This window comes from Erythrolamprus reginae, chromosome 2, assembly GCF_031021105.1.
Source record: "Erythrolamprus reginae isolate rEryReg1 chromosome 2, rEryReg1.hap1, whole genome shotgun sequence".
Lineage (NCBI taxonomy): Eukaryota > Metazoa > Chordata > Lepidosauria > Squamata > Dipsadidae > Erythrolamprus > Erythrolamprus reginae.
The window spans coordinates 281,130,866-281,157,495 of record NC_091951.1 but is presented as its reverse complement, the minus strand read 5'-3'; the positions used below and the strand labels follow the sequence as shown (position 1 = coordinate 281,157,495).

The 26,630-nt window shown below is 38.5% G+C and overlaps 1 protein-coding gene across 3 annotated transcripts in view; it reads right to left on the bottom strand.

Annotated features, from left to right (window-relative positions):
- DAPK1 (death associated protein kinase 1) overlaps positions 1-17,297 on the bottom strand; it is an 81,702-nt gene extending 64,405 nt beyond the window's left edge. Inside the window, exons 1-2 of one of the 3 annotated variants that reach the window (XR_011558324.1) lie at positions 16,636-16,904; positions 16,011-16,198 (exon numbers count right to left, since the gene is read on the bottom strand). Coding sequence is in view for 2 of the 3 variants with exons in the window: in XM_070742782.1 (XP_070598883.1) it covers positions 16,011-16,072 (62 nt within the window). In the remaining variant the exon portion in view is untranslated. Of the gene's footprint in view, positions 1-16,010; positions 16,199-16,635 lie in introns of all 3 variants that reach the window. The other 2 variants (XM_070742782.1, XM_070742781.1) reach the window with 2 other exon arrangements.
- Positions 17,298-26,630: the final 9,333 nt, after the last annotated feature.

Sequence of the window (26,630 nt, the reverse complement as noted above, 5' to 3'; positions counted from 1 at the left end):
CCCAGGCCGGCTGCGACCTTTTAAAACACCCGCGCCGCTTCGTAGCTGTCTCCTGAAGCCGAACGCTAAAGCCGAACTTCCGCGTTCGGCTTCGGGAGACAGCTGCGAAGCGGTGCGGGTGTTTTAAAAGGTCGCAGCCAGCCTGGGGGGCTTCCCAGCAACCTCCCGAACCGAACCCGGGGTTCAGCAAAATTTTGCCTCTTCTTACGAACTTTGTTCGAGTTACGAACCGGCGTTCGGGAGGTTTCTGGGAAGCCCCGCCGCCCGGCTGTTACCTTTTAAAACAGCCGCACGGCTTCCCAGCAGTCTCCGAACACAGGTTCGTAACTCGAAAAAAGTTCGTAAGAAGAGGCAAAATTTTGCTGAACCCCGGGTTCGTATCACGAGTTGTTCGTAAGATGAGGGGTTCGTATCTTGAGGTACCACTGTATTATTAAATGTTCAGTCTTATATTAGAATTTCTTCTGTTTTAAGGCCAAAAATGAAAAATAGCTGTCAACAACAAATGCTAATATTTAAAACTAGTTCCTTTCTACAAATATTTATTCTATTGAATTTAGTTTTATATACTGGTATTAGTGTTTAGTGTTATAGAGAAGTTGAAGATAATCAGGAAGTAATCTGCCTTTATTTATTTAGACATCTCGATTTACAATTATTTAATTCATATTCTGCCTTTTATTATTTTCACAAATAACCCAATGTGTGCAGTGAACATATCCAACACATCTTCCTCCTCCTATTTTCCCCACAGTAACTCTATGCGATGAATACATAGTGAAGTGATACATAGCTGGCTTTCGTGGCTAAGGTGGGACCTGAACTCATCGTCTTTTGCTTTCTAGCCAGGTACCTTAATCACTAGACCAAACTGTCAGCTGCTTCGGGTTACAGATGGTCCTCGAATTACAGCCATTAATTCAGCAACCATTTCAAATTACAACAATGCTGAACAAAGGTACTTATGACCTATCCCTGAAATTACAGCCCTTGCAGCACCCCGGAGATCAAAATTTGGGTCCTCAGTAGTCTGCCTTTACTTAAGTGTATAGACACTTCAATTTCCCCCTCCCCCACCTATCTTCCTACAATTTATGCCATTTGGGCACCCTGCACTGGTGGCTCATCGATCTAGGCAACCTTTGCCATCTTCTTGTTTCCACTGGTGACCAAGCATGCCTGTCCCGACCTTTGGTGATGCAGCTGCTGGCACATGAAGCTTTCTTCCCAAGGTCATGCACAGCAGATTCTTTGAGACACTTAGGGAAAAATGGCCTCAGGTGGTGAGAAGCTGCCTTGCAAAGGGCCATGGCCGTACACCTCTGTAGAAGCAAGAAGACAGTGAAGGTCAATGGGTGACTGGCAGTGAAGACAGCTGGCCTTCCTGGGGACCATGCTGTTGGGGCTTTCTGGAATGCTGAGCCGCCCCGAGTCTTCGGAGAAGGGCAGCATACAAATCTAATAAATAATAATAAATAATAATAATGCTGCAGCATTGTGATGTGCTGCTGCGGCTCGCCAGGATGCAGCTGCATTGTGTGCAGTGCTGAGCTAGATAGCTGAGGCTTCCAAGGGTGGCTGCAGTTTTGTATCACACTGTGGGCCAGAGCCTTCTTGCAACCCAAGTCAGACTAAGATGTCTCTGAGCCATAGCGTAGAAGGTAGCCCCAGGATCAGTTTTGGGGCTTCTTGTTGCCTCACAAGGCAGAATACAGGATGGCTAAATGGGCAGGGATGGGGATGAAAAGCAGGGGGGGGGAGGGGAGTTAGAGGTAGTTCCTTTCTTTACTGAGAGTTGAGAATGGGAGGAATCAAGCCCTGATTGACTTAAATTGGCGTGGGAAGTAACCAATGGAATTTATTTAGCAATGGCAATGAGAAATGTTGGGAGTGCTGTCGCTAAGCAAACCATATGACATTGTGCTTTCTGATAGCATATTTTAGCAGTGAAAATTTTGGTCCCAATTGTTATCATACATCGAAGACTCCCTATACTTCTATAAATATTAATTGCTCAAGAAGTCTGTTTAAGAAATTTCTATACTGCTTATGAAAGCAAGGCATGTTTATTTAATATACCATTTAATTAAAAGGCCTTGTGCAGGTAATACTGTCATGGCAAATAGATAAATATTAAACAAGTATACAAGCAGCCACTCACCTACTGGAAGCTGCAACTGAGGTTGCCACTGTTAATTCAATCATCAGAAAATGTGGCTTCAAACCAAACAACCTTGTTGTGCTGAATATATATGGGGAATGACTGTCAGCAATCATTCTGGGAAACACTAAGATCAATCCTGACACTTTATGAAAGGTGACGAGGAAAGGTCAGATAGACAAAAGTTGAGATTTTGCTCGCACAATTTTAAGAAAAAAAATGAAGATACTGATAATTGGCAGCATATATTTTAATTATATCCAAAGAAGCAAATGCATACACACTTCATAAAGTTAATTATGCGGGAAAAAACACACCTTATTTTTCCCAAAGCCCGGAGAGGGGCAGCATACAAGTCAAATAAATAAATAAATAAATAAATAAATGAATGAATAAATAAATAAATATTACATTCATTTAATTTAATCAAGCAGTGCATATCTAGAAATGGAAAATTTTCAGTGGAAAAATACTCTATCTCACCTTGCTGGCACAAGACCTACTTTCTTGAAAAAGCATTCATGCATGTATGAAATCCATTCAGACATAAAATGTTTCTGCTACAGGCAAGAAAGATGCCATCATGTTTTACCTTGCCTGTCCAGAAAAAAAAAATCCCATCCACGATGTTTCTTAAAGGGAAATTCATGAATATACAGAAGAAAGTTAATTTCTATAAATACAAGCTTCTTTGAACCACTTCTTAAAATATCTACCCATTATTAAATCTACAAGAAATTATGCCATGCAGTTTTAACCCAGAATGAACTTTTACTGGCTTTGTCTCAAATAAAAGTGAAATACTGTAGTTTAAAAGTGAAATATTTTTTTTTAAATGCAGAAACTTAATTATGCACTTGATACACCTAACAATTATAATTTCATTCAACGTGCTTCATTCTTTTATTTGCTTTATATGCTTTTATTTGAACACTAAATACAGTTAATTTTAACTTAGTCAATTAAACCCTGCTGTTCTGTTCGGGTCGTATGTGACCCGAAGCCAAGTTTGAGTCCCTGTAAAAAATTTTCCCTGCATATCTGAAACTTGAAATTTCATGACTATCCATCACTTCAGGGGTTCTCTCTATGAGAATTTTTTTTGGGGGGTGGGGGGCTTAGTTTTTGTTGGGCAAAAAAAGTTACAAATCTTCTGTTCGGGTCACATACGACCCGGACCGAAAACTCTTCATTTGAAGTGCTTATGTTTGGTCAATTTGAAAACTTTTTTCACTTGGAAAGTAGTCTGAACATTTCTGCACACAATGATATGAAAATTGAAATGAAAAAAGTAAATCTTATTGGTTTATTTTGCGGATATAATGCACGCCCCCCCCGTTTTTGTGATTTTTTTTTCAATTTATGGATAGTTTTGCTTGCAAAATGCATTCTATTTTACTAAAGTTGGTGTGGGATTGGTAGCTTGAACATTTCTGAATATAAGAAAAATATAAAGGAACTGAAAAAAATGATTCTTATTGGTTTTTTAATATCAGAAATAAGGCCTCCCCCCCCCCTCGGCTGCTTGCAACCATTTTCACTTTTTATTTTTTTATCCTCCAAATCCGAAATATTCTTTAAAATCTTAGGCATTCATTTACTCAATTTAACAATGCTGATCATCAAAAAATATTTTTGGGGTGGTGGCTAATTGTTTTCTGGGCAAAAAAAAATCATAACTTCGAGTCTGTTTCTGTTCGTATATGACCGGACCAAAAATAATTTTTTTAGGTACTTGAATTTGATCTTTTTGAAAACTTTTTCAACTGGAAAACTAGTTTGAACATTTATGAACATAATGATATGAAAATTGAACTGGAAAAATTGAGACTTATATTTTTATTTTGATCAAAAAGCCCCTCCCCCCCCCATCCTTTTTTAATTTCGTGTCAATTTCTATTTTTTTAAGGCTACAAATCCCTAAGGAATTTCCCCCCAAAAGGTTTGATATACTAAATTGAACATTTCTGAATATAAGAAAAATATAAATGAACTGAAAAAAATGGTTCTTATTGGTTTATTTTTGCCACAAAAAGGCCACCCCCCACCCCCGGCCTTGCTATGTGCCATTATTGTCAGTGTTTATACATATTTGTCTAGAAATATTTGGAATATCCTTTTGAAAATCAACCACATTGTAGCCAGAGGACTAATTTTATGAAACAAATCCATTTTACTAAAAAAAAGTATGTAAGTTTGAAATTAACAGCATAATTTTTATATAAATTGAAATAATTGAACACGGGGGGAGGCATACATTTATGTGCAAAATAAACCAATATGCATCAATTTTTCCAGTTCAATTTTCATATCATTATGTTCAGAAATGTTCAAGCTACCAATCCCACACAAACTTTAGTAAAATAGAATGTATTTTGCTAGCAAAACTATCCATAAAGTGAAGACTATTTAAAAAAAACGGGGGGGCATGCATTTCATCAACAAAATAAACCAATATGCATCAATTTTTCAAGTTCAATTTTCATATCATTATGTTCAGAAATGTTCAAGCTACCAATCCCATACCAACTTTAGTAAAATAGAATGCATTTTGCAAGCAAAACTATCCATAAATTGAAAAAAATTTCACAAAAATGGGGGGGGCGTGCATTATATCCGCAAAATAAACCAATAAGATTTACTTTTTTCATTTCAATTTTCATATCATTGTGTGCAGAAATGTTCAGACTACTTTCCAAGTGAAAAAAGCTTTCAAAAAGACCAAACATAAGCACTGCAAATGAAGAGTTTTCGGTCCGGGTCAGGGTGACCCGGGAACAGAAGATTTGTTACTTTTCTTAAACAGAACAGCAGGGTTAAAAAAAGGCAGTGCCAAAATTTTAAATTAAACCTGGCATCTTTCAATAAAGCATAGTTAACATTACATAGAAATTTTGTCCAGTTTTGACCACAAACTGCATTTAATCTAAAATGAAAGAAGTTTCAAGTTTTGGTATATAACTGTGATGGTGAACCTGTGGCATGCGGACCCATTTCTGTGGGCATATGAGAAGTTGCATGTGTGTGTACTGGCCAGTTGCTAGTGTGCATGTGTGTGTACTGGCCAGTTGGTTTTTGGTTGGTCCCGCCCAAGCCACCCCTCCCCTCCCCTTCCAGTAGTCTCCACCTGGCCCATTTTGGATGCCAGGTAAGTACAAGACTTGCGTGGAGGCTCTGGGAGGGTGAAAAACGGGCCTACAGGAAGTCAGGAAATGGATCATTTCCGGCTTTCAGAGGGCCTCCAAGGAGCCAGGGGAGGTCATTTTTGTCATCCCCAGGAAAGCCTCCAGAGCCTAGGGAAGGCAAAAAGACAAGCCTACCTGAAGTCCAGAAATGAGTAGTTTCTGGCCTCCAGAGGCTTCATGGAGGCCTGCTAGGCCCAAAATGGGGCGGACGGGGTGTTGGTTGCACACAGAAGCACAGAGATCACGTGCGCATGCACAGGGGGTGGGGCAGTGCGTATGCGTGGGGCCCGCAGGATGGCATTGTATTATGGGTGTGGGCTTGCACACATGCATACTTTTGGCACCCGAGGGAAAAATCGTTAGCCATTACTGGTGGCTATGTATATCAGAGGAGGCAGGGATATGCAATATGAAAGTCCAATACGTATTGTGTTTGGTAGGGCTCATTTATGTTATCTTAATAACACCAGTAGTTAAAGATAGTACATCAAATCACTGAAGCATTTCAATATCTTGTCTACTTTATTTTTTCCATCTTTAATTTTCTATTCAGCAGTACAAATTATGTTATTAGTGTAATTATAGTTTGTAATCCCAATTCTGTGATAGGTTGATTTGAAAATTTCATCATTAACTATATTTTGTTAATTTGGACATCACATAGAACTATAACTAAAAATCAGGGATTCATTAAATGTTATAAGCATAAGAATAAGCAGTTTACAAAATTTGATAAGCTCAGACATTCTACTGTAATATGGCTACCAGAAGAGAATGTGATATTACTTCCAACTTAAACTCTGCTTCTATTAAATATGGCTTATTGAAGGAATCAAATTTCATATTATTGTATAATAAAATTCAATCATGATTTATGAAATTTAATTCTTTCAATAAGCCATACTAAGAATAGCCACACTTTATCCAAATTTGAACATAGCATAATCGCTTTGTCCAGATTTTTTTCATAGGTTGGATGAGACATACCAATTGATATGGATTACCATTTCTTCCATTTTTGTAACCTAGAGGAAATAAGTTTTTTTCCCCTTCAACTTCCTATTTTGTTTTGGCCATTGGATTATAGACATTAAACAATTTTTCTATCTTTATCCTGTGAAACAAATTAGCTTGGAAAGAATACTTGGCCCCACCCCCCTAAGTTTGAAACAAAATATATTTTAGGTGCATCCCCTAACATACTATTTTTGCAGATCTTTTTTGCAAGTATCAGTGTAAGGACCTGCAATTTTCCCAAATATTAGATTTGAAACAAGAACCTATTCTGAGCATTTTGTTACTTCATAAGCTTTTTATATACCATTATATTTCTCAAATATTACTGCAGTCAAAACCATTTCAATCCTGTGAAATTGAAAATGACACCACTCTAATTGTAGGAAGCAAAAGCTGAATGACATTCTAGGGCATGTCATTATAATATATTAAATATATAATCAGCAATTAATTTTAATTTTAAGACCTAATAATGTTATCCATAGTTTCAAGGATATATATAGCTGCTTGCATTAGTGTATATCTGAATTTACACAGCATTTCCCTATTCATTATTTATTTCACAGCATTTTTATACAACTCCAGTCATCAGCTCCAGGCAAATGACAAAACTACAACTCACAACACGTATTAGAAAATACATAAACTCCAAGAATCAACATAAAAACCATAAAGTAAAAGCAGTTGCCAGACACAGCAAGTAACAGCTACTCTGATTCCATAGTTTTTGTCTTTTTCCTAACAGATGATTGGGAGGAGACATCTATTCATCTAGAGCAGGGGTAGGCAAAGTTGGCTCTTCTATGACTTATGGACTTCAATTCCCAGAATTCCTGAACCAATCATGCTAGCTCAGGAATTCTGGGAGTTGAAGTCCACATGTCATAGAAGAGCCAACTTTGCCTACTCCTGAGCTAACAACGAAATCTGTTAGGCTGGGCAAACACAGAAAAGGTTTGCTGTCCTCTCAACCAGAGGTAGGAATGAATGTTCAGGATCTCTTCCTGAACAGAATGCACAGGATACGAAGGTGCTATTTAAACCCTGCTGTTCTGTTCGGGTCGTATGCGACCCGAAGCCAAGTTTGAGTCCCTGTAAAAAATTTTCCCTGCATATCTGAAACTTGAAATTTCATGACTTTTCATCATTTCAGGGGTTCTCTCTATGAGAATTTTTTTTAGGGGGGTGGGGGGCTTAGTTTTTGCTGGGCAAAAAAAGTTACAAATCTTCTGTTCCCGGGTCACCCTGACCCGGACCGAAAACTCTTCATTTGCAGTGCTTATGTTTGGTCTTTTTGAAAGCTTTTTTTCACTTGGAAAGTAGTCTGAACATTTCTGCACACAATGATATGAAAATTGAAATGAAAAAAGTAAATCTTATTGGTTTATTTTGCGGATATAATGCACGCCCCCCCGTTTTAGTGAAATTTTTTTCAATTTATGGATAGTTTTGCTTGCAAAATGCATTCTATTTTACTAAAGTTGGTGTGGGATTGGTAGCTTGAACATTTCTGAATATAAGAAAAATATAAAGGAACTGAAAAAAATGATTCTTATTGGTTTTTTAATATCAGAAATAAGGCCTCCCCCCCCCCCTCGGCTGCTTGCAACCATTTTCACTTTTTATTTTTTTATGCTCCAAATCTGAAATATTCTTTAAAATCTTAGGCATTAATTTACTCAATTTAACAATGCTGATCATCAAAAAGTATTTTTGGGGTGGTGGCTAATTGTTTTCTGGGCAAAAAAAAATCATAACTTCGAATCTGTTTCTGTTCGTATATGAGCGGACCAAAATAATTTTTTTAGTTACTTGAATTTGATCTTTTTGAAAACTTTTTCAACTGGAAAACTAGTTTGAACATTTATGAACATAATGATATGAAAATTGAACTGGAAAAATTGAGACTTAGATTTTTATTTTGATCAAAAAGCCCCTCCCCCCATCCTTTTTTAATATCGTGTCAATTTCTATTTTTTAAGGCTACAAATCCCTAAGGAATTTCCCCCCAAAAGGTTTGATATACTAAATTGAACATTTCTGAATATAAGAAAAATATAAATGAACTGAAAAAAATGGTTCTTATTGGTTTATTTTTGCCACAAAAGGGCCACCCCCCACCCCCCGGCCTTGCTATGTGCCATTATTGTCAGTGTTTATACATATTTGTCTAGAAATATTTGGAATATCCTTTTGAAAATCAACCACATTGTAGCCAGAGAACTAATTTTATGAAACAAATCCATTTTACTAAAAAAAAGTATGTAAGTTTGAAATTAACAGCATAATTTTTATATAAATTGAAATAATTGAACACGGGGGGAGGCATACATTTATGTGCAAAATAAACCAATATGCATCAATTTTTCCAGTTCAATTTTCATATCATTATGTTCAGAAATGTTCAAGCTACCAATCCCACACCAACTTTAGTAAAATAGAATGTATTTTGCTAGCAAAACTATCCATAAAGTGAAGACTATTTAAAAAAAACGGGGGGGGGGGGCGTGCATTTCATCAACAAAATAAACCAATATGCATCAATTTTTCCAGTTCAATTTTCATATCATTATGTTCAGAAATGTTCAAGCTACCAATCCCATACCAACTTTAGTAAAATAGAATGTATTTTGCAGGCATAATTATCAATAAACCTAAAGAAAATTCACAAAAACGGGGGGGGGGAGGCATATTTATGTGCAAAATAAACCAATAAGGATTAATTTCTTCAGTTCAATTTTCATATCATTGTGTGCAGAAATGTTCAGACTACTTTCCAAGTGAAAAAAGTATTCAAATTGACCAAACATAAGCACTGCAAATGAAGAGTTTTCGGTCCGGGTCAGGGTGACCCGGGAACAGAAGATTTGTTACTTTTCTTAAACAGAACAGCAGAGGAAACAAAAATCTGAAACAAAAACTTTTAATGCCAACTCTCTGAAGTGTACCTAGAAACTAGCAACAAATGTACTTTCCACAATTATCCTATTGAATATTGAACCAATTGCCAAGTAGTCTTCACAAGCAGACCCAAGTAGAGTAATAGTGGCAAGGACAGGAAGCACTGACACAGCAGCTTCTCTAGAAACAGTTGCAGCTGCTGTATAAGTGAAGGTGGTCAAAATGTCTCCTAGCCAGGACCTCCAGCTGTTGTTCAAGCAAGAGTTGCAAGTTTGCAGACCCCCCAAATTGCAAACCATGCCATTTTGCAGAGGATTGTGTTCCCCCCGAGAGTTAAATTAATTCTAACCTAGCTCAAGGTTTCATCTTGATGAAATATAATTGCAATTGAAACAAAGTATGCAGTATGGCAATCTAGCTGGGTTCTGTAACTAGGGCATTTCTAGCACTGGAGAGTTCCCCTAAATAAAACATTTAATATAAAGCAGCACAGCCAGCTTTCGTGATTTAAATGTTGGAAGAAGTAAGTTTTATACTTTGTGTTGCTCCAATGCCATAGCTGACGTACAATTCTACATGACTACTTATATTTTGGAATTTCGATGTTAGCACACATGTCAAGTGGTACCACTGATTGGTTGGACCAATATTTTTTTCCAGATTACTATACTATTTATATTTTTCATATTATTCTCCATTTCTATTCTTCTACTCCTTAACTTTATTTTTATTGTACAGAAACTAGAAGAAAATTAATGTAAAGTTTGCATTAAAAAGCAATTAGATGTGCATGTACTAAATCAAATGAGGAAACATTGATTTGAGGTAAGAGCTCCTCTAAATTAAGCAGCTAGCCTTCAGAAAATTGGGTGCTGTATTGTTTTATAGCAGTGAGTAAGAGATTCAAAGGAAGCTTTTTATAATTTAAGTCCCACTGCCATTTATGAACTCTGCACTTAACCAATTTCAATCTATTTGAAGCAATTGGCAAGGAAATGCCACTAAGGATTAGATTGCAGATATGGGAAATAGTATCTCTATTTGACTTGAAAAAAACTTGTATTTAGAGAAATGGCCTATTTGTACATCTGACTGTACAAATTGTATTTCTATTCAGATGTGAGACAGAATCTACCATGAATTGAAGGAGCTGATGTAATTCTCATCTTAAAAAAAAAAGGGGTGGTGGTGGAAATCCAGGAAACTACAGACCAATCAGCTTAACATCAATACCTGAGAAGATACTGGAAAAAATAAGTAAAAAAACCACTCTGCAAACACCTAGAAACAAATAAAGCTATAATTAGTAGCTAGTTTTTTAAATACAGATCATGCCAAACCAATCTTATTTCATTCTTTGACAAAGTGACTAAATTAGTAGACCAGTGAAATGCTATGGACATAGTATATTTGGATTTCAGCAAGGCATTTGACAAAGTAGACCACAACCTACTTCTTGATAAGTTAGAAAAATGTGGGATAGACAGCATTACTATCAGATGGATTTGTAATTGGCTGAGAAACTGTACTAAATGAGTAGTCCTTAATGGTGCTACATCTACATGAAGAAGAGTAAGCAGTGGGGTAACATAAAGTTCTGTCTTAAATCCAGTACTCTTCAGTATCTTCATAAATGAGTTAGATGAGGAATAGAAAGGAAACTCATCAAATCTGCAGATGACACTAAGCTGACAGGAATAGCTAACACCCTAGAAGAAATTTTCAGGATCCAAAAAGATCTTGACAGACTTGAATAATGGCTTTATCCAACAAAATGAAATTGAATGTAAAAAAAAGCTATGTTTTAGATCTGGGCAGGAAAAATCAAAGGTACGAGTACTGATTGGGTGAAATCTGGCTCAAAAACAGTAACTGCGAGAGCAGGGTGGATTTGATTTAAATCAACGCAATTTAAATCATAATTTTTAAATAGCAACTGTCATCTCTATTCTGCAGCTGCTCCTCTGACCCGCTGTTGACTCATCGACAATCCCATTCACTTTACAAGCTGAGGGACACGGCAGGCAGTAGGTGAGTGGATGCTCGCTAATAGGCGCTGCCATGATGGATCTGGAATGACAGGTGCTCTTTAAATGTAATTCTTGCTGGTAGTTATAATCTTTAATGTTATTATTTGCAAACAAAATGAAGATTTCCTATTTAGTTTGGATTCATTGAATGAGTTTACCAAAAATTGAAATATTGCAGGCCATATATACAGGCTCATGCTACATAACTAAGCTCTATTTCATGCTGTATACATTATTAATATATCTTAAATAGAAAACTATCTTTAGATAGATTTTTACTCCAAAAACATTTTATTAAAATAAATTTGATAAAAAAGTCTTCTATGTTTCTAAAAATTTCAAAAAATCCAATTTAAATAAAAAAGATCCAATTTTTAAAAAATCAATGATTTTTATCCACCGTGTGTGAGAGGGACCTTGGAGTCCTAGTGATCACGTAAACATGAGTCAGCAGTGTGCAGCCACTGCCAAAAAAGCTAATACAATCCTTAGTTGTATATAGAGAAGCATAGAATCAAAATGACGTGAATTGTTAGTACTGCTTTATAAAGGCTTAGTAATATCACATCTGTAATACTGCATCCACTTTTGGTTACCACATTACAAAAAAAATGTTGAGACTTTGAAAAAGTGAAAAGAAGAGCTACTAAGATGATTAAAAGCCTGTAGACTAAAACAAATAGAAGAATAATTGCAAGATTTGGACTTTGCTAGCCTAGAGAAGAGAAAGACTAGGGGGACATGATAGCAGTATTCCAGAATTTGAGAGGCTGCCAGAAAGAAGAAGGGTCAATTTATTTTCCAAAGCATCAGAGGGCAGGACAAGAAACAATGGATGGAAACTAATCAAGGAGAAAAGTAACCTGGAATTAAGGAGAAACTTCCCTAACAGTGAAGACAATTAACCAGTGAAACCGAAGTTATGGGTGCTTCATCACTGATGATTTTTAAGAAGAGACTGGACAGCCACTTATCTGAAATGGTAGGGTCTCCTGCTTGAACAGGGGACTGGACTAGACGACCTCCAAGGTCCCTTCCAGCTCTATTCCTATTCTGACATAACTGAGGCTGTACTATAATAATAATAATAATAATAATAATAATAATAATAATAATAATAATAATAATAATAATTTATTAGATTTGTATGCCGCCCCTATCCGAAGACTCAGGGCGGCTCACAATACAGTAATAATAAAAACAATGTTACAGTGGAACAAATCTAATATTAAAAAGGAAAAAAAACATATAAAACCCCATCATTTAAAACCAAACAACACATACATACCAAACATAAAAAATAATCATAAAATATCTGCTTGATCCCATGACTTTGTCTCGATTAACAATTCTTGTTCAGAGACAGTACAACTGAACAAAGGCACTTACAGATGGTCCTCAAAATTGTGTCCTTGCAGCACCCCTGCAATATATAGTCGTGATTGAGGCTTTTGGCAAACGGCAATCACACGATGTCACACTTAACAACCACAATGGAGTATTTTGATAATGTCAAATGGGACTGCTACTGTAAGTTGGCATGGTCATGTAATGCACTTTACAAATGTGTCCTTTAGCATTAGAATTCCTGGTCCCAATTTCTGTTGTTGAACAAATATTACCAGTACAAGGTATTTCAGATACATCATTTAAACTATTTCACTTCAGGTTAATCTTAAAATTTCAAGGTCAATATAATGCTGGGTTTAATGTTAAGCCAATGTCATGGGAACAAATTACTGGGCTGTTTTCATCAAAGATAATTAAAAAAAGTATTGCAAGAATGTAGCACTCTGGCAACTACATATAGAGTCCCTGAAACAGCAGAGCATATCAAACAGACCAGAGAATACAGTATTTAAAATGCACAGTCACACTGTTCATAACCACAAAGGACAAAATGCAACAGCGAAGGCATACATGCATTTCATAATAATTTCCTCTTAAATGGAACAGAAATCTGTTTTGGTCTTCTGAAACTGTACAATGTGTTGGTTGCTTATAACTGCTGTTTAAGTTACAAGCAAGGGAGTACTACCCGTAATTATTTTGCTAATATGGCTGTGGGTTCAAATCACTGTTACCAAATGTAAACTACACATTCGTTATCACCATTTAGAGGCATAAAATTATACTGAAGTAAAATAATTGGTGTTGCAAGTCAGTATAAAAGCAAGTTAAGAGTTTTCAGACAACTTTTTAACATGTCCCATAGAGATTAACAGACAAATTTCAATTTATGAAATAAAATGTACTTGGTTAGTAATCATATATTATCTTTTCAAATAAGATACAGTACATTTTGCAGTTTTGGCATGTTTACAGCAAATTGACATCAGTTAATTTTGAACAACAAAAAGATATAGCTCACTACAAATTTTGCAGCAGTTAAGAAAGGGAAATACAAGCTATTATTTTTTGCAAATTAACTTTTTTTTTTATCCTGGTATTTAGAACCCAAGAATCTCCTATTTAATACATTCTTTATTTTGAATCCTTTCCTTACATTAATTCTGTATACATTTAATGCTGTTACAATTTATTCTCATTACTATTCTGAATTAACATTAGACTCCTGGCAACAATTAGAAATTCTTAAAATAGTGCTCAGTGATTAAAACAGTCCCCACAATTATCTTGTACATTATAATTAGCTACATATTGCATATAAAATAACAATGAATAAAATGAGATAAATTTATTTTTACTTTCACAGTAGCCTATAATTTTCTGTAGAAAATTAATTTGAATGATGTCAGAATTCAAGTTAATCACCTAGTTGCTATTTTCTTATTAATGTGAAGGAGGCCTGGATTTTTCCCTGTAGCCATAGAGTAATCAGTATATAGTCAGTTCCTAATACATACAGTAAAACTCTTGCCTATTTCAAAAATAATTTGAGTGTTGATAATTAAAAGTAAAAAAAAACCCTGTCTTTTCTTTATATTATAATTGCACATAAAAAAATAAACTCATGTCATCAAGTAAGTGATGACTTCTCGCAATTTTGGAAGTTTTCTTGAAAAATTTTCAGAAGTGGTTTGCTATAGCATTCTTCCTACGGCTGAGAGAAAGTGACTGGTTCCTAGCCTGGTATCTTTAACCAAATTAAATTGGTTCTCTTAATTGTATATAACTAAGAAGTAAATTCAAGAAGACCATAATTTAAATGCTTCCTCAAAAAAGTCCAAACTTAGGGGTTATTTTGAACTCATTTCCAAGTTTACATAGCTCATCAGTTCACCGGCTAGAAGTCTTTCTGCAAGTTGATATATTTGTTTTGTTTACATCATTGTTTCCACACAAATTTGCGTTGACATCTAAATTGCTAAACTGGTTCCCAATAATCTTGCCAACCTTCATATTGTTTTTGTTATGGCTTGGAAATCACAGCAAACTTTCAATCTAAACTTTCTTTACGGGCTAATTATGAGGGTATATGAGTACTATAATACTTGAGATGGAAGCATTTACGTACTATTCACTTTGGGATTTTACTGAAAGCCTAAAAATATCTAGACAACCAGAATGTAGTATTGAACACTTTAAAACAAATGCAGTTCAGCAATTAAACTCAGAGATTTAAAATAAAATGGAAGTATAATCAGTCGTCAAGTGTTTTGTTTTTCCTATCACAAACCTATTGGGTACACACCCAGCATGCTATAATGTTCAACAAGCTACATGGAATCTCTGTTAAAACTACACTGCATAATGATGATAACTTAATTGATATGACATTTGACTGAAATGAATAAGAGAACTCTGATAGTTTGAGAATTATCAAGTGTCAACAAAATGGATAACATTAAAAAAAAATTGGATTCAGAACCTTCCATATTAAGGTTTAAGATGCAACTAAATAGATTAATACCAATTTGTTTTCTACCACATCCACTAACAATTTACTGCTGAGGCTGGGATCAAGCAAACTGTTCTTATAATCAGTTACTATCAGCATAAAACAAACATAGAGGTGACAATTTTAATATTCTTCAATCCAGTATTTTTTAAACGAAGAGGTTGCTTTGAATCATTGTTGAGGTAATTTCATCAGAATATTGAGGGAAAATGCCTACATAACACCAGTATCAACACTCAGTTCCTTGCCATAGCCTAATACATTTTATTGGTGGTCTAATGATCCCCCTCTTAAAAGGCATGCAGCTGCTAAAAGATACCATCTCTCTTAATCTGCAGCATTTTAATCAGCTCATTGGAATGCATGAATGGTAAACACGTTTACAGTTCAGTCCTGTGACTTTGTTCCTACAATATATTTATTATCTTGGTCAACTGAACTGGAGTTTAGTCAATTAACCCACATTTCTGGGTTCGCATGCCAGACAGAAACAGCAATCTATCAAGCAGCCTGATTTCACAATCCACAGAAGACTTAAAAAAAAAAAAGCACTTAGCCAGTTCCCAGTTTACTGATTTGTGCATATGCCACCGATTGGCTCCCATGATATGTTGTGGTCACCATAACCTTCCAGCCTTCTTCACAACCCAAAACACTTGCTCTGTGGGGCAATATGCGGATTCTGTTTTCATGTGCAATTATAATATAAAGAAACCGCTTAGAGAGGGCTATAAAAGCACTATGTAGCGGTATATAAGTCTAAACGCTATTGCTTTTGTCTCCTAGGGACATTTCTTAAAAAATCAATCAAGGCCACCCAGTCCACGTACTTTCCTCCCAACAGGTACTCTTACCTTCCGAGTTCCTCTCCAACCTCGTAGTGATCCTCCAGGTTTTCTTGCCGGAAGACAGTCATGATAAGCCGTGGAAGGGGAAAAAAAAAAAGCCCACAACCAGCTTCCAACAACCTGCCTTTGCCTTTCAAGTCATCACCTCCAGCTCGGTAGGATCTTCCAGGACTTCAGATGCATGGCGCTAAGCTCTAGAGAAGAGAGACAGGGAAAAAAACAAAACAAGGGGCGAGTTATAATGCCCATGTTTGCAGGAAGGGTGCGGTTATGTCACGGTTTTCTACACAGGTCCACCATATATACACCACGCCGGAAAGCGAGCAGGGTTGAGGAAAGCAGAGCGGTCCCGGGTGGACACCGCCGGCTTGGTTAACTTCGCTCCCTTAAAAAAAAAAATCCGCCTTCCAAGAAATGGAAGCCGCCGGGGTCTTTTTTTCCCCTCGTCGCCCGGCCTCTTCTTCTTCCCCCTCGCCTCGAAATGGAAACAACAGCCAGGGGAAGGGGGGGGAAAGAAAAAAGAAGTCACCCCCCTTTCTTCCCTCCCCCTCAGAACAACAACGCCTCGCTTAGGAAAGAAAGGCGCCTCCTTAAAACTCCGCGCGCGCCGCTTTCCTCGCGCGCGTCTCACCTTCTCGCCCGCGCCGCAAGCGGGAGCCCCCAAAGCCACCATTTCACCTGAGCCAGGAGCCGCACGGACGCCACATTCCTCAGCAATTCTGCTCCGCCGCCACACAACCTCCGTTACCCGGTCAACTAGGACGTGCAACCGGGAGGAGCCGCCGCTGCCTGAAATCCTCCCGGCTAGCCAGGCGCGGGCATTCCCCCTTTTTTGCGCCCTGCTCGGAGGAGCGCAAAGGAGCGCCTTGCGCTTTCCCCTCTTTGGCTCCTGGCTCTCCCTGGGAAGGCCTTGCCCCACTCTCCGCCCCCTCCCCTCCTTCGCTGGCCAACGAGGGAAGCAGCCCGGCGAGAAAGGGACGGAAGCCCCCCAGTCTGGGGGAGTCGCCGCCGCAACAGCAGGAGGAGGGGGAGGCGCGCCGGGGAGCTCTCCTTGGCGCAGGGAGCTTCCTTCTGCTGGGGCGGCGAGAGGACCGGGGAGGAAAAAACCCGCCCCTTCCAGCTCGCTCACCCTCTCGCTCCCTTTTTTTTTTCCGGCGACGGCCTCCCCTTTCGAAATCGTCCGCACGCTCTTTGGAGCCGAGCCTAGGGAAAACGGCACTCCGGCAAGCGGCCAATGGGAAAGCCGCGGCGCTTTTTACACCCCTCCCCTCTCCCTTCTTCCCGACCAGCCCACGCCAGCGGTGAGCGCGGGGGAGGGAGGGAGGAAGGGAGGATGCGACTCTTGCGCACGCACGCCCCGACGCACGCACGCACGGGGCCGACAAAGGCGTGCAGGTGTATGTATAGCCGAGGCTTGCTTACCTTCGGGTGATCGCCGCCTCGGAAGGCGTCGGGAGCTCCCTCGCGCCAGCATTTCGGACATCAATACAGTAGGAAGCGTCCAGAGATACTGTACGAGAAGATCCCTCCGCTCTTCTACTCGCAACCTGACTTGAAATCCTAGACTTAGAACTAGGTCGCCTTCCACACGACATTAGCATAGCCCATGAAATCATCTGTTACAGCGTCCTTCCTGTCAACAACTGCTTCAGCTTCAACCACAACAATACACGAGCACAGAACAGATACATACTCAAAGTAAACCGCGCCAAATTTCACTGTAGAATATACGTCTTCAGCAACCGAGTAGTTGCTAAGGGGCGTACATAAGTACACTAGTGTGCCTTCGGTCCCCTGTCCAGTTATCTCTCCTTTATCTCATATATATTTTTTTCCTTTCACATTTCTTCCCTCCTATTTTTATATCTTCTATCCTTTTCTTTATATATATTACTAAAAACAGCTTCCTCCACTCCCCGGAGGCCCTCTGGAGGCTGGAAAAGGCCTGTTTCCCAACTTCTGGTGGGACCAGTGGGCTCGTATTTTGCCCTCCCCAGGTTCCAAAAGCTTTCCTGGAGCTGGGGGAGGGTAAAAATGCCCTCCCCCATCTTCCCAGAGGCTCTCTGGAAGCCAAAAACACTCTCTCAGAGCCTTTGGGAGAGCCAAAAATCAACTGGCTGGTGCATACATGCACATTGGAGCTGAGCTAGGGCAACGGCTTGTGTGCCAGCAAATATGGCTCCGCATGCCACCTGTGGCACCCGTGCCATGGGTTTGCGATCACTGCCTTAGATTATCCACTGTTGACCTCATCCAGGGATGGATTCTCATTAGCACTGCTACTGGTGTGCTGTGCACGCAGATTCAGTTACTTTGTGTGTGCATTTTTGTATTTTTGCTTCTGTGTTTGCGCACACGTGTGAAATTTTGATGATTTTTTTTCTTCCACGTGTGCACAGAAGCAAAAATTCCTTGAAATGTCACGCGTACGCTCATCCCCTCGTAATATTTATTTATTTATTTGTTTATTTATTTATTCATTCATTCATTCATTCATTCATTCATTTATTCAATTTTTATGCCGGTCTCCTTAGACTCAGGGCTGCTTACAATATGTTAGCAATAGCACTTTTTAACAGAGCCAGCATATTGCACCCACAATCCGGGTCCTCATTTTACCCACCTTGGAAGGATGGAAGGCTGAGTCAACCTTGAGCCTTTGGTTTGCTTCCTGAGTATTTGCAGAAGCAAAAACATGCTGGGGCACATGAGTGCGCTTGCAAGATAACTGAAGCTGCGTGCGTAGCACAGCAATCACTACCGGTGCACCGTCCTTTACTGTACCAGTAGCAACCCACTACTGACCTCACCTGATTCCTAATAGGTCAGTAAGGGGCATGCATAAGTGCACCAGCGTGCCTACGGTTCCTGTCCTAATGTTTCCTCCTTATTAGTACCCACCTCATGTATATAAACAGCGTTATATCTATCTACACTACCAATACGTACTTGACAAAATAAATAAATAAATAAAATAAGGTTAGCGCCCGGGTAGAAGAACGCAGCTTCATCCATTCGGGGAGGGGGGGGGGGAGGCTTTTGCATAAGGTTAACAGCCAGTGTGTAAGTATTGCCCACCCTTCTTTAATTGGTGCTCTCCAGTTGGATTCTGGCAATGCAAAACTGCCAGATGTGAAGCTAGTTGGGCATCATTGGGAACCGATTTTAGATGCATTTAGAAGGTTCTCGGCTCCGAATATTCACCAAACGGGGTTGAAAGATCTAACACAGAGAGAAAAGTGAATTGTAGCATCTGCAGGTATAACAGGCAAGCAGGTGTGGAACTCTTAGTTTGCCTGCGGAGGTTGTGAGAGCTCCAACATTTGAGACTCTCAAAGGGAGATTGGATTGCCATTTGTCCAAAATAATGTAGGTACTCCTGCTTGAAGTGGGGGCATTGGACTAGATGACCTACAAGGTCCCTTCCAACGCTAATGATAATATAATATAATCTTCTGGGCCATATCAAAAAGTTAGCCTTTGTCTTGGCATTCTAACAAGCAAGATTTGCTTTGCCAAAGAGAAACTCCCCACCCCAAAAAAAGTTAATTGAGCTTTATTTTTTCTTTGAAGATGTTTCATTTCACACCCAAGAAGCTGCTTCTTCAGAGATGAAGATGAGAAGCGAAAAAACCAAGTTCAGTGTGTCCCAGCACTTTTGGGACAGCCATAACCTGGTTGACTGAGAATCTCCATAGACTTCCTTATCAAGAGTGATTGCCCCACAATGGCTCTATTCTGTAGCAGTGAAATGATATGTGAATTATTAATATGTAAATTATTTTATAGGACTTGATCCCCACATTTTCATTTTTAACTGAAGAACTAATCCTGGGGACATCACTAATGAAATCACCATGATTATATATGTTTCAATATAAAAATACAACATTATAGTGCCTGTACATTTTTTTTCAAAGATGCCATTTCTAAGCTAGTATTGTGTTATTATATATTAGGTTGTCCGTAATCAGTCTAAAATTGTGTGTTGTGATCAAATTGAATGTCAGTATAATCATTTGCCAAAATTCATTGGCCCATTTCAGAACTTGGTTCTAATTGTTGGGAGCCAGGACTTGGAATCACAAAGGCTCTTGCACAAAATTCTTGCATGTCACACTACAGTAGTCCCTCACCTATCGCTGGTGTTACGTTCCAGACCTGGCCGCGATAGGTGAAATCCGCGATGGGGAATTTATCGACTGATAGTACTTATTTAAGTATTTATATTGTAATTGTTTGGTAAGTTTTCATTGTTTTAAGTGTTTATAAACCCTTCCCACACAGTATTTATTTTAGATACAGTATTTAAATACAGTACAGTGATCCCTCGGTTAGCGCGGGGGTTACGTTCCAAGACCTCCCGCGCTAACCGATTTCCGCGTTATACTGGATGCGGAAGTAAAAACACCATCTGCGCATGCGCGCCCTTTGTTCCATGGCCGCACATGCGCAGAAGGTGGAGCGACGCAAGTTCGGAGGCTGGCAATGCAATGGTGATTTTTCCGGGCTCCTCGCCGCTACCCACAGGGCAGCGCTGGCGGCAATGGCAATGGCAACCCTCCCTCCTTCCCTCCTTCCCTTCTCTCCCTCCCTCCTTCCCTCCTTCCTTCCTCTCACCGGCTTTCTTGGGGCAGCGCTGGCGGCAATGGCAATGGCAACCCTCCCTCCTTCCCTTCTCTCCCTCCCTCCTTCCTTCCCTCCTTCCCTTCTCTCCCTCCCTCCTTCCCTCCTTCCTTCCTTTTTTGCATTTGCAACGATTGGTCGAGATTTTGGCCAATCAGCAATCAGTATGACGTCATCGGGCGGGAAAAACCGTGGTGTAGGAAAAAAAACGCGGACTTATTTTTTAATTAATATTTTTTGAAAAACCGCGTTGCAGCGTTTCGCGCTAATCGAGAACGCGCAAATCGAGGGATCACTGTATTTACAATTTTAGATATTTTTTTAAAAAAACCCTGCCGATCGAGTTCGGCGGGCAGTTTAAATCTGCCGATCGACTTCCTCAGAAACCCGCGATGAAGTGAAGCCGCAGTAGGTGAAGCGCGGTATAGCGAGGGACTACTGTATTATCATATCTAACCAGAGAGGGGCTCTTTCAATAAGAGGTGAATTTTTCAGTTTTGGGAATCCTTGAAAGAAATAAGCCTGTTGCTAAATTCTTAACCTTTCCAGTCTCCTCTTGAACTTTGTTTTCTTATAGTACATATCCAGTGCTTTGTCCAGTAATTTTATCTCTGATAGGTACATTCTTTCTGATGCTGGTTCCAGTTTGCTGCTTTTTAACGAATTCTCTTTTTTCCTGAAGTTTTATATAGTATTGTTATCTTTTATGATACATTATTCTGAAAGCAAATAATAAACCATTTTGAAAATTATTCTGAAGATCAGGAAATCACTGGAATGGTTTTTGTTGCGGTTTTGTTGTTGTCATGTATGGTAAAAGTCCCATCCATGGAAATACACACCTATGTTTTCCCAAGTTTGGGATGTTCATCTGTTTATGCATAAAAAAGTTTTGATATTTTAAGATACCAAGTTTGAATTGAGCCATTTCTCAAAAGACCATAACATTTTAAATGTTAATGAAAGAAAACGATATTCTTAATTAGTTTTCAGTCAAAGTAAACGATGTAAAAATTTGAGCAAAACAAATAAAGCCTACTGAACCTCTCATATTGACAGAAAAGAAATTTAAATTGCCAAAACAAAACCAAGAGAACTGCCTAGATTTACATGTAGCCTGTTCTTCCAGCTGGCTTATATAATAAATACGCTGCAACTTTTAATATGACTCAAGAATTGGGAAGGGAAACTAGACTGAAGGATCTAAATATATCCCTAATTATACAGCAATATTGAAATATTTATTGTATTTTGCATTGTAGTACTAAAATTTAAAAGTGTCAATGTGAGCGTTTTCTTCCTTAGTATTCCGCATGCTTGTGCACTACAAACCTTAGATAACTATTGTTCAGTGTTACTAAATGCATTTCCAACAGTTGCAGCAAGCTTAATTGTTTTTTTCATTTCTCATTTGACATTGCTTTGCAGACTGTACATACCTTGAAAGGAACTCATGACTCAAAGGTATCTACAAAACAACCCCAAGCAATGAGCAATGGTAACTGTTACATGAACCTTTGACCTAATCAAAGGCTAATCTGCAGGGGCAAGGAACAATACAATAATTAAATCTTCTTGGTTTTGCATATATCTTTTATGAATACGGTATTCCCTCTCAATAGTCCTTCATTTCATTTATTTTTCATTTATTTGGATTTGTATGCCGCCCCTCTCCGAAGACTCGTGTTCATGTTACTTGGATAAGGAGAAATAGACACACTGGATCAGAGTCTGTAGAAGAAATCTCTTTAAAATGTTCTGCCATCTTTTGGCTTTAACAAATCACTGAACTGTGGAATAGAACATTTAGTTGCATCTAATTTTAACCCTCTTTCCCTTTATAGAATTCCGGTGTACAGATTAATTCAGGAAAGTGAACTTAATATGGAAACAAAGACTTGTCATTGGCAAATGATTTAGTCTGATAAATTGTGGTTTTCTTAACTCCAATGTTGAATAAGTCACAAACTTGTTTCTCACAACATAATAAAGCACAAGCAAATAAATCACATTTTGATCTAAATAAAAATATGAATCCATCGACTTCCTAATTTATACTGAACTTTAGCAGACATGATAAAGAACTTTTTTGCATGCTTATGAAGTGGTGAACGCTGAAGCAAATATGATTCTGTGCTTATTTTGTAAATAACTACATGTGTATCTATTTCTGCAACTTTGAAGTAAGTCCAAACATATTTGGGTTCTTTCAAATAGTTCACAAGACCATATGCTCCAAGTCAGATGCTTTCCTTTAAATGATTATATCACCTTGCAAAATAAAACATATATTTTGTGTGCCTGAACTATTCAGGGTACTCATACTATCATTATAGTGTGTTTTCCCATTTGTTTTTGTTTTAAAAACAAAAAAAATATTTTGTTATGGTTTTGTCAGGAAAAAATATCTTGACCAAAGTGTCCACAACATTGTAATTGTTACAGATAATCTTAGTCAAGATCAATTTAACCACTCAACAAAATTTTGAGTGGGCTGAAAACAGAACATGTTTGGAAGATGAAGGAAAGGAATATGCAAGAGAAGGGAGATCTGTTAAATAGTTTGGGATACAAGTGTTTTAAGCCTATCAATCTCAATATTAAGAGTTCAGGGTTTACATGAATGGGATTCAGGTGAACTGGCAGTCCCAAAGATTGTTCACTGTAAATATACCTTAAGATCAGTCAGCCTCATAGATATGCAAGTTGCTGCATTCTTCCATAGTTGAACTTTCAAATGATCTTCGAAGGCAGTTAGAATATATCTTCGAAGGCAGTAGAATATATTTACAATTGTATAATTTGGAAGTCACCAAAGTGTGAAGGACAGCGGTCAGGTTGCTCTGTCTTAAGCAATGACTGTACAGTAGCATTGCACAGAATTGTACTACTATTTGAATACAAGCTAATTAGACAGCCAAGTAAATATACTGAAAGCACATTCAGTTTTATTACACTATCTGGCTTCTAATTTGAGTGTTTTGCTTTTCTTAGGTGATTAACAATGTTTCCCCAATGGTTCTCTATATAGAAAATCATCTAGAATTTTATTTGCCACCCATAATCACTTGGTGTGATGGACAGCCACACAAAAACAAACAAGCAAGCCAACAAATAAATATGCTTTGAAAAGTACCTGAAAGCTGGTGCAAAATGTATGGGCTTCTAAAAGGACAATACATTGGACAGCCTTCATTCAAATATGTCAGCTATCATTGCTTCCAGGTCCACTTAAAGTTGTTGGTTTTGAGCTTTAAAGCCCTACATAGCATGAGGCCACATATCTGAGGGTTTGCCTCTCTCCAATTACCTCTACCTGTCCCATCAGATCCAGCAGGACAGGCATGTTGCAGATCCCATCTTACTCAAGGGAGTTCCATCTTACCATGGGACCTACCCCTGGAACACCAACCCTCCTGAGGTGAAGTTAGCTTCAACCCTTGGGAAAATTCCTTAAACTTTAGATTTTTCAGCAAGTTTTGGGATCTCCTGGTAATAGGGAACTTGCGTGCTGCTGTAATATCTATTATCTATTCTATATGTTGCCTACCTCTGATCTATATATATCTTTCCTCTTGTGATTTTTTCCTTTGTTTATGTTCATAGTTTTAACTGGCTTTATAGAGTATTTTTATTACGTGCCATCCAAAGTCACCTGGTTTGAGATGGGCAGCCATATAAATTTGACAAGCCAATAAATTCAAACAAAAGTTCCAATTGTTTGGTTTCCCTGCTTCTGCTGTACTATCATTTCTGAGGCTTAGTTCCATTTTTAGCATATTGAAGTTTCTTTCAGTCAGTAAAGATTTATAGGTAGCTAATGGCCAAAAGAAGAAATTTGAGCTGAACTAGTAATGCTTTGGTAATTAAAAGAGCCTTTTTTGTTTGAAAGATTATGATGTATACCAAATAGAGACATACCTAGTTGCAGTGGCAACAATAAAATATTTGCAACTGAATGCAGTAACAGTCAGTAATTCCAGAACAAGGGTCAGAAGCTGATAGAATCCATTCTAAAGTTCAAGAATATTATCAACATTTATTTGCATCACATGGAAAGCATTCATTTACAGTGGTACCTCTACCTATGAACTTAATATGTTCTGTGACCAGGTTCTTAATTAGAAAAGTTTGGAAGAAGAAGCAAATTTTCCCATAGGAATCAATGTAGAAGCAAATAATGTGTGTGATTGGGGAAACCACAGGGAGGGTGGAAGCCCTGTTTCCTCCCAGGAGATTCCTAGAGAGGCCCCACAGAGGCGTCTCCCTGCCTTTTCAGTCCCTGTTTCCTCCCAGGAGATACCTAGACAGGCCCCACGGAGGATTCTCCCTGCCTTTTCTGGTTACAGTTTCGGAGGCTCGGGTTATAAGTGGAAAACAGTTCTTGAGAAGAGGCAAAAAAATCTTGAACACCCGATTCTTATCTAGAAAAGTTCATCAGTAGAGGCGTTCTTAGGTAGAGGTACCACTGTATTAGATTTAAACAGATATAATCCAATTCAGATAATTCTTTATCTGATCCCAATCCTTTAATCCAGGGGTGTCATACTGGGGGCCCATGGGCCGGATGCATCATACCTAGGCCACACCCACCTTGGTTCTGCAAAGGCAAAAAAATATTGCAATACATCATGTGACGTGATCAACTTTGCCTTAATTCATGACCTTGCACAAATATTCTACAACATTTTCTTTTTTGACAGTTGCAAATTCTAACTTTGCCACTCAAGAAATATGGGAAATAACACATGACTAGTGCTAGAATTGTGCCATTGCTGTAGAAAATCAGTTCAGTATGAGTTGCATATTGATAGTTTAATTTATGGCATACTTCTACATGTGTAAAGGGACAGATTTATTAAATACTAGCGTACCCAGCCATGCATTGCTCTGGCTCAACCTTTGAGGTCTTCTAGTCAAACCCATAGTTCCCTCTAAGCTGAGCAGTGAGCAATCGCTCACTTAAAAATCATAATCAACTCAGAGTTTTCCAAACCTGCCCAGAAGCCGAGAGGGAAAGAGTGAGAGGGAAGGAGAGAGAGAGGAAGAGAGGAAGAGAGAGAGAAACAGATATAAAAAAGAGAGGAAGGAAAAGAGAAAGAAAAAGAATGGGAGTAAGGAAGAGAGAGGAAGGAAAAGAGAAAGAAAAAGAATGGGAGTAAGGAAGAGAGAAAGAAAATCAAAATCTAGTTTGAAACTAGCTCAACTATTTAAGTGGCATTTTGATATTGATAGAGTTGCCCTATTATGAGCTCACTGTTATAGACACACAGTACAGTATTTTATTTTGAAATTCTCTGAGGCAAAACAGGGTGGTTTTTTAATTTGTTTGTTTGTTTGTTTGTTTGTTTATTTGTTTGTTTATTTATTTATTTATTTATTTATTTATTTATTCTGTGCCGCCCAGTCCCAAAGGGACTGCCGCTCAGACACTATACTTTTCTGCCCACCCCCCAAAAAAATTAGAGGGAACACTGGGACTCAAACCCCTTGCTCAATGCACTCATAAGAACAGAGTTGGAAGAAATTAACTTTAGAGAGCAGGGTGACATTTGAACATCTCTCTCTCCCCCTCCTTCCCTGCCCCCCCGATTGCTTTAAGAGACTGGCCCGGTCCATCTGCCGAAAGACGATAAGAGCGACCTACCTTGCAGGATTCTTGGTTCCACCCAAGCATGCAATACTTAGAAGGCAATCTAATCTATGGCTCCTTTATGTTCTGTGGCAGTTGAAAAACACAAAGTCCTGTGGCATTTGAAAAAGCAAAACGCGCTTCCTATGTTTGTCACCAGTCTTCATGCCAAGTAACTCCATGTTTTTTCACCAGCCAATAATCAAAACACGGCTCCTATGTTGTTCACCAGCCAAATCCTATGTTTTTCACCGGTTTTAACTGTCACATGTGTGACATCTATATAATATAGATATATAAAAAGGGCTGTGATCGAATGCAATGTTGTGTCAAAATTTCAAAGCAATTGGTGAAAAACCTTCGGAGAT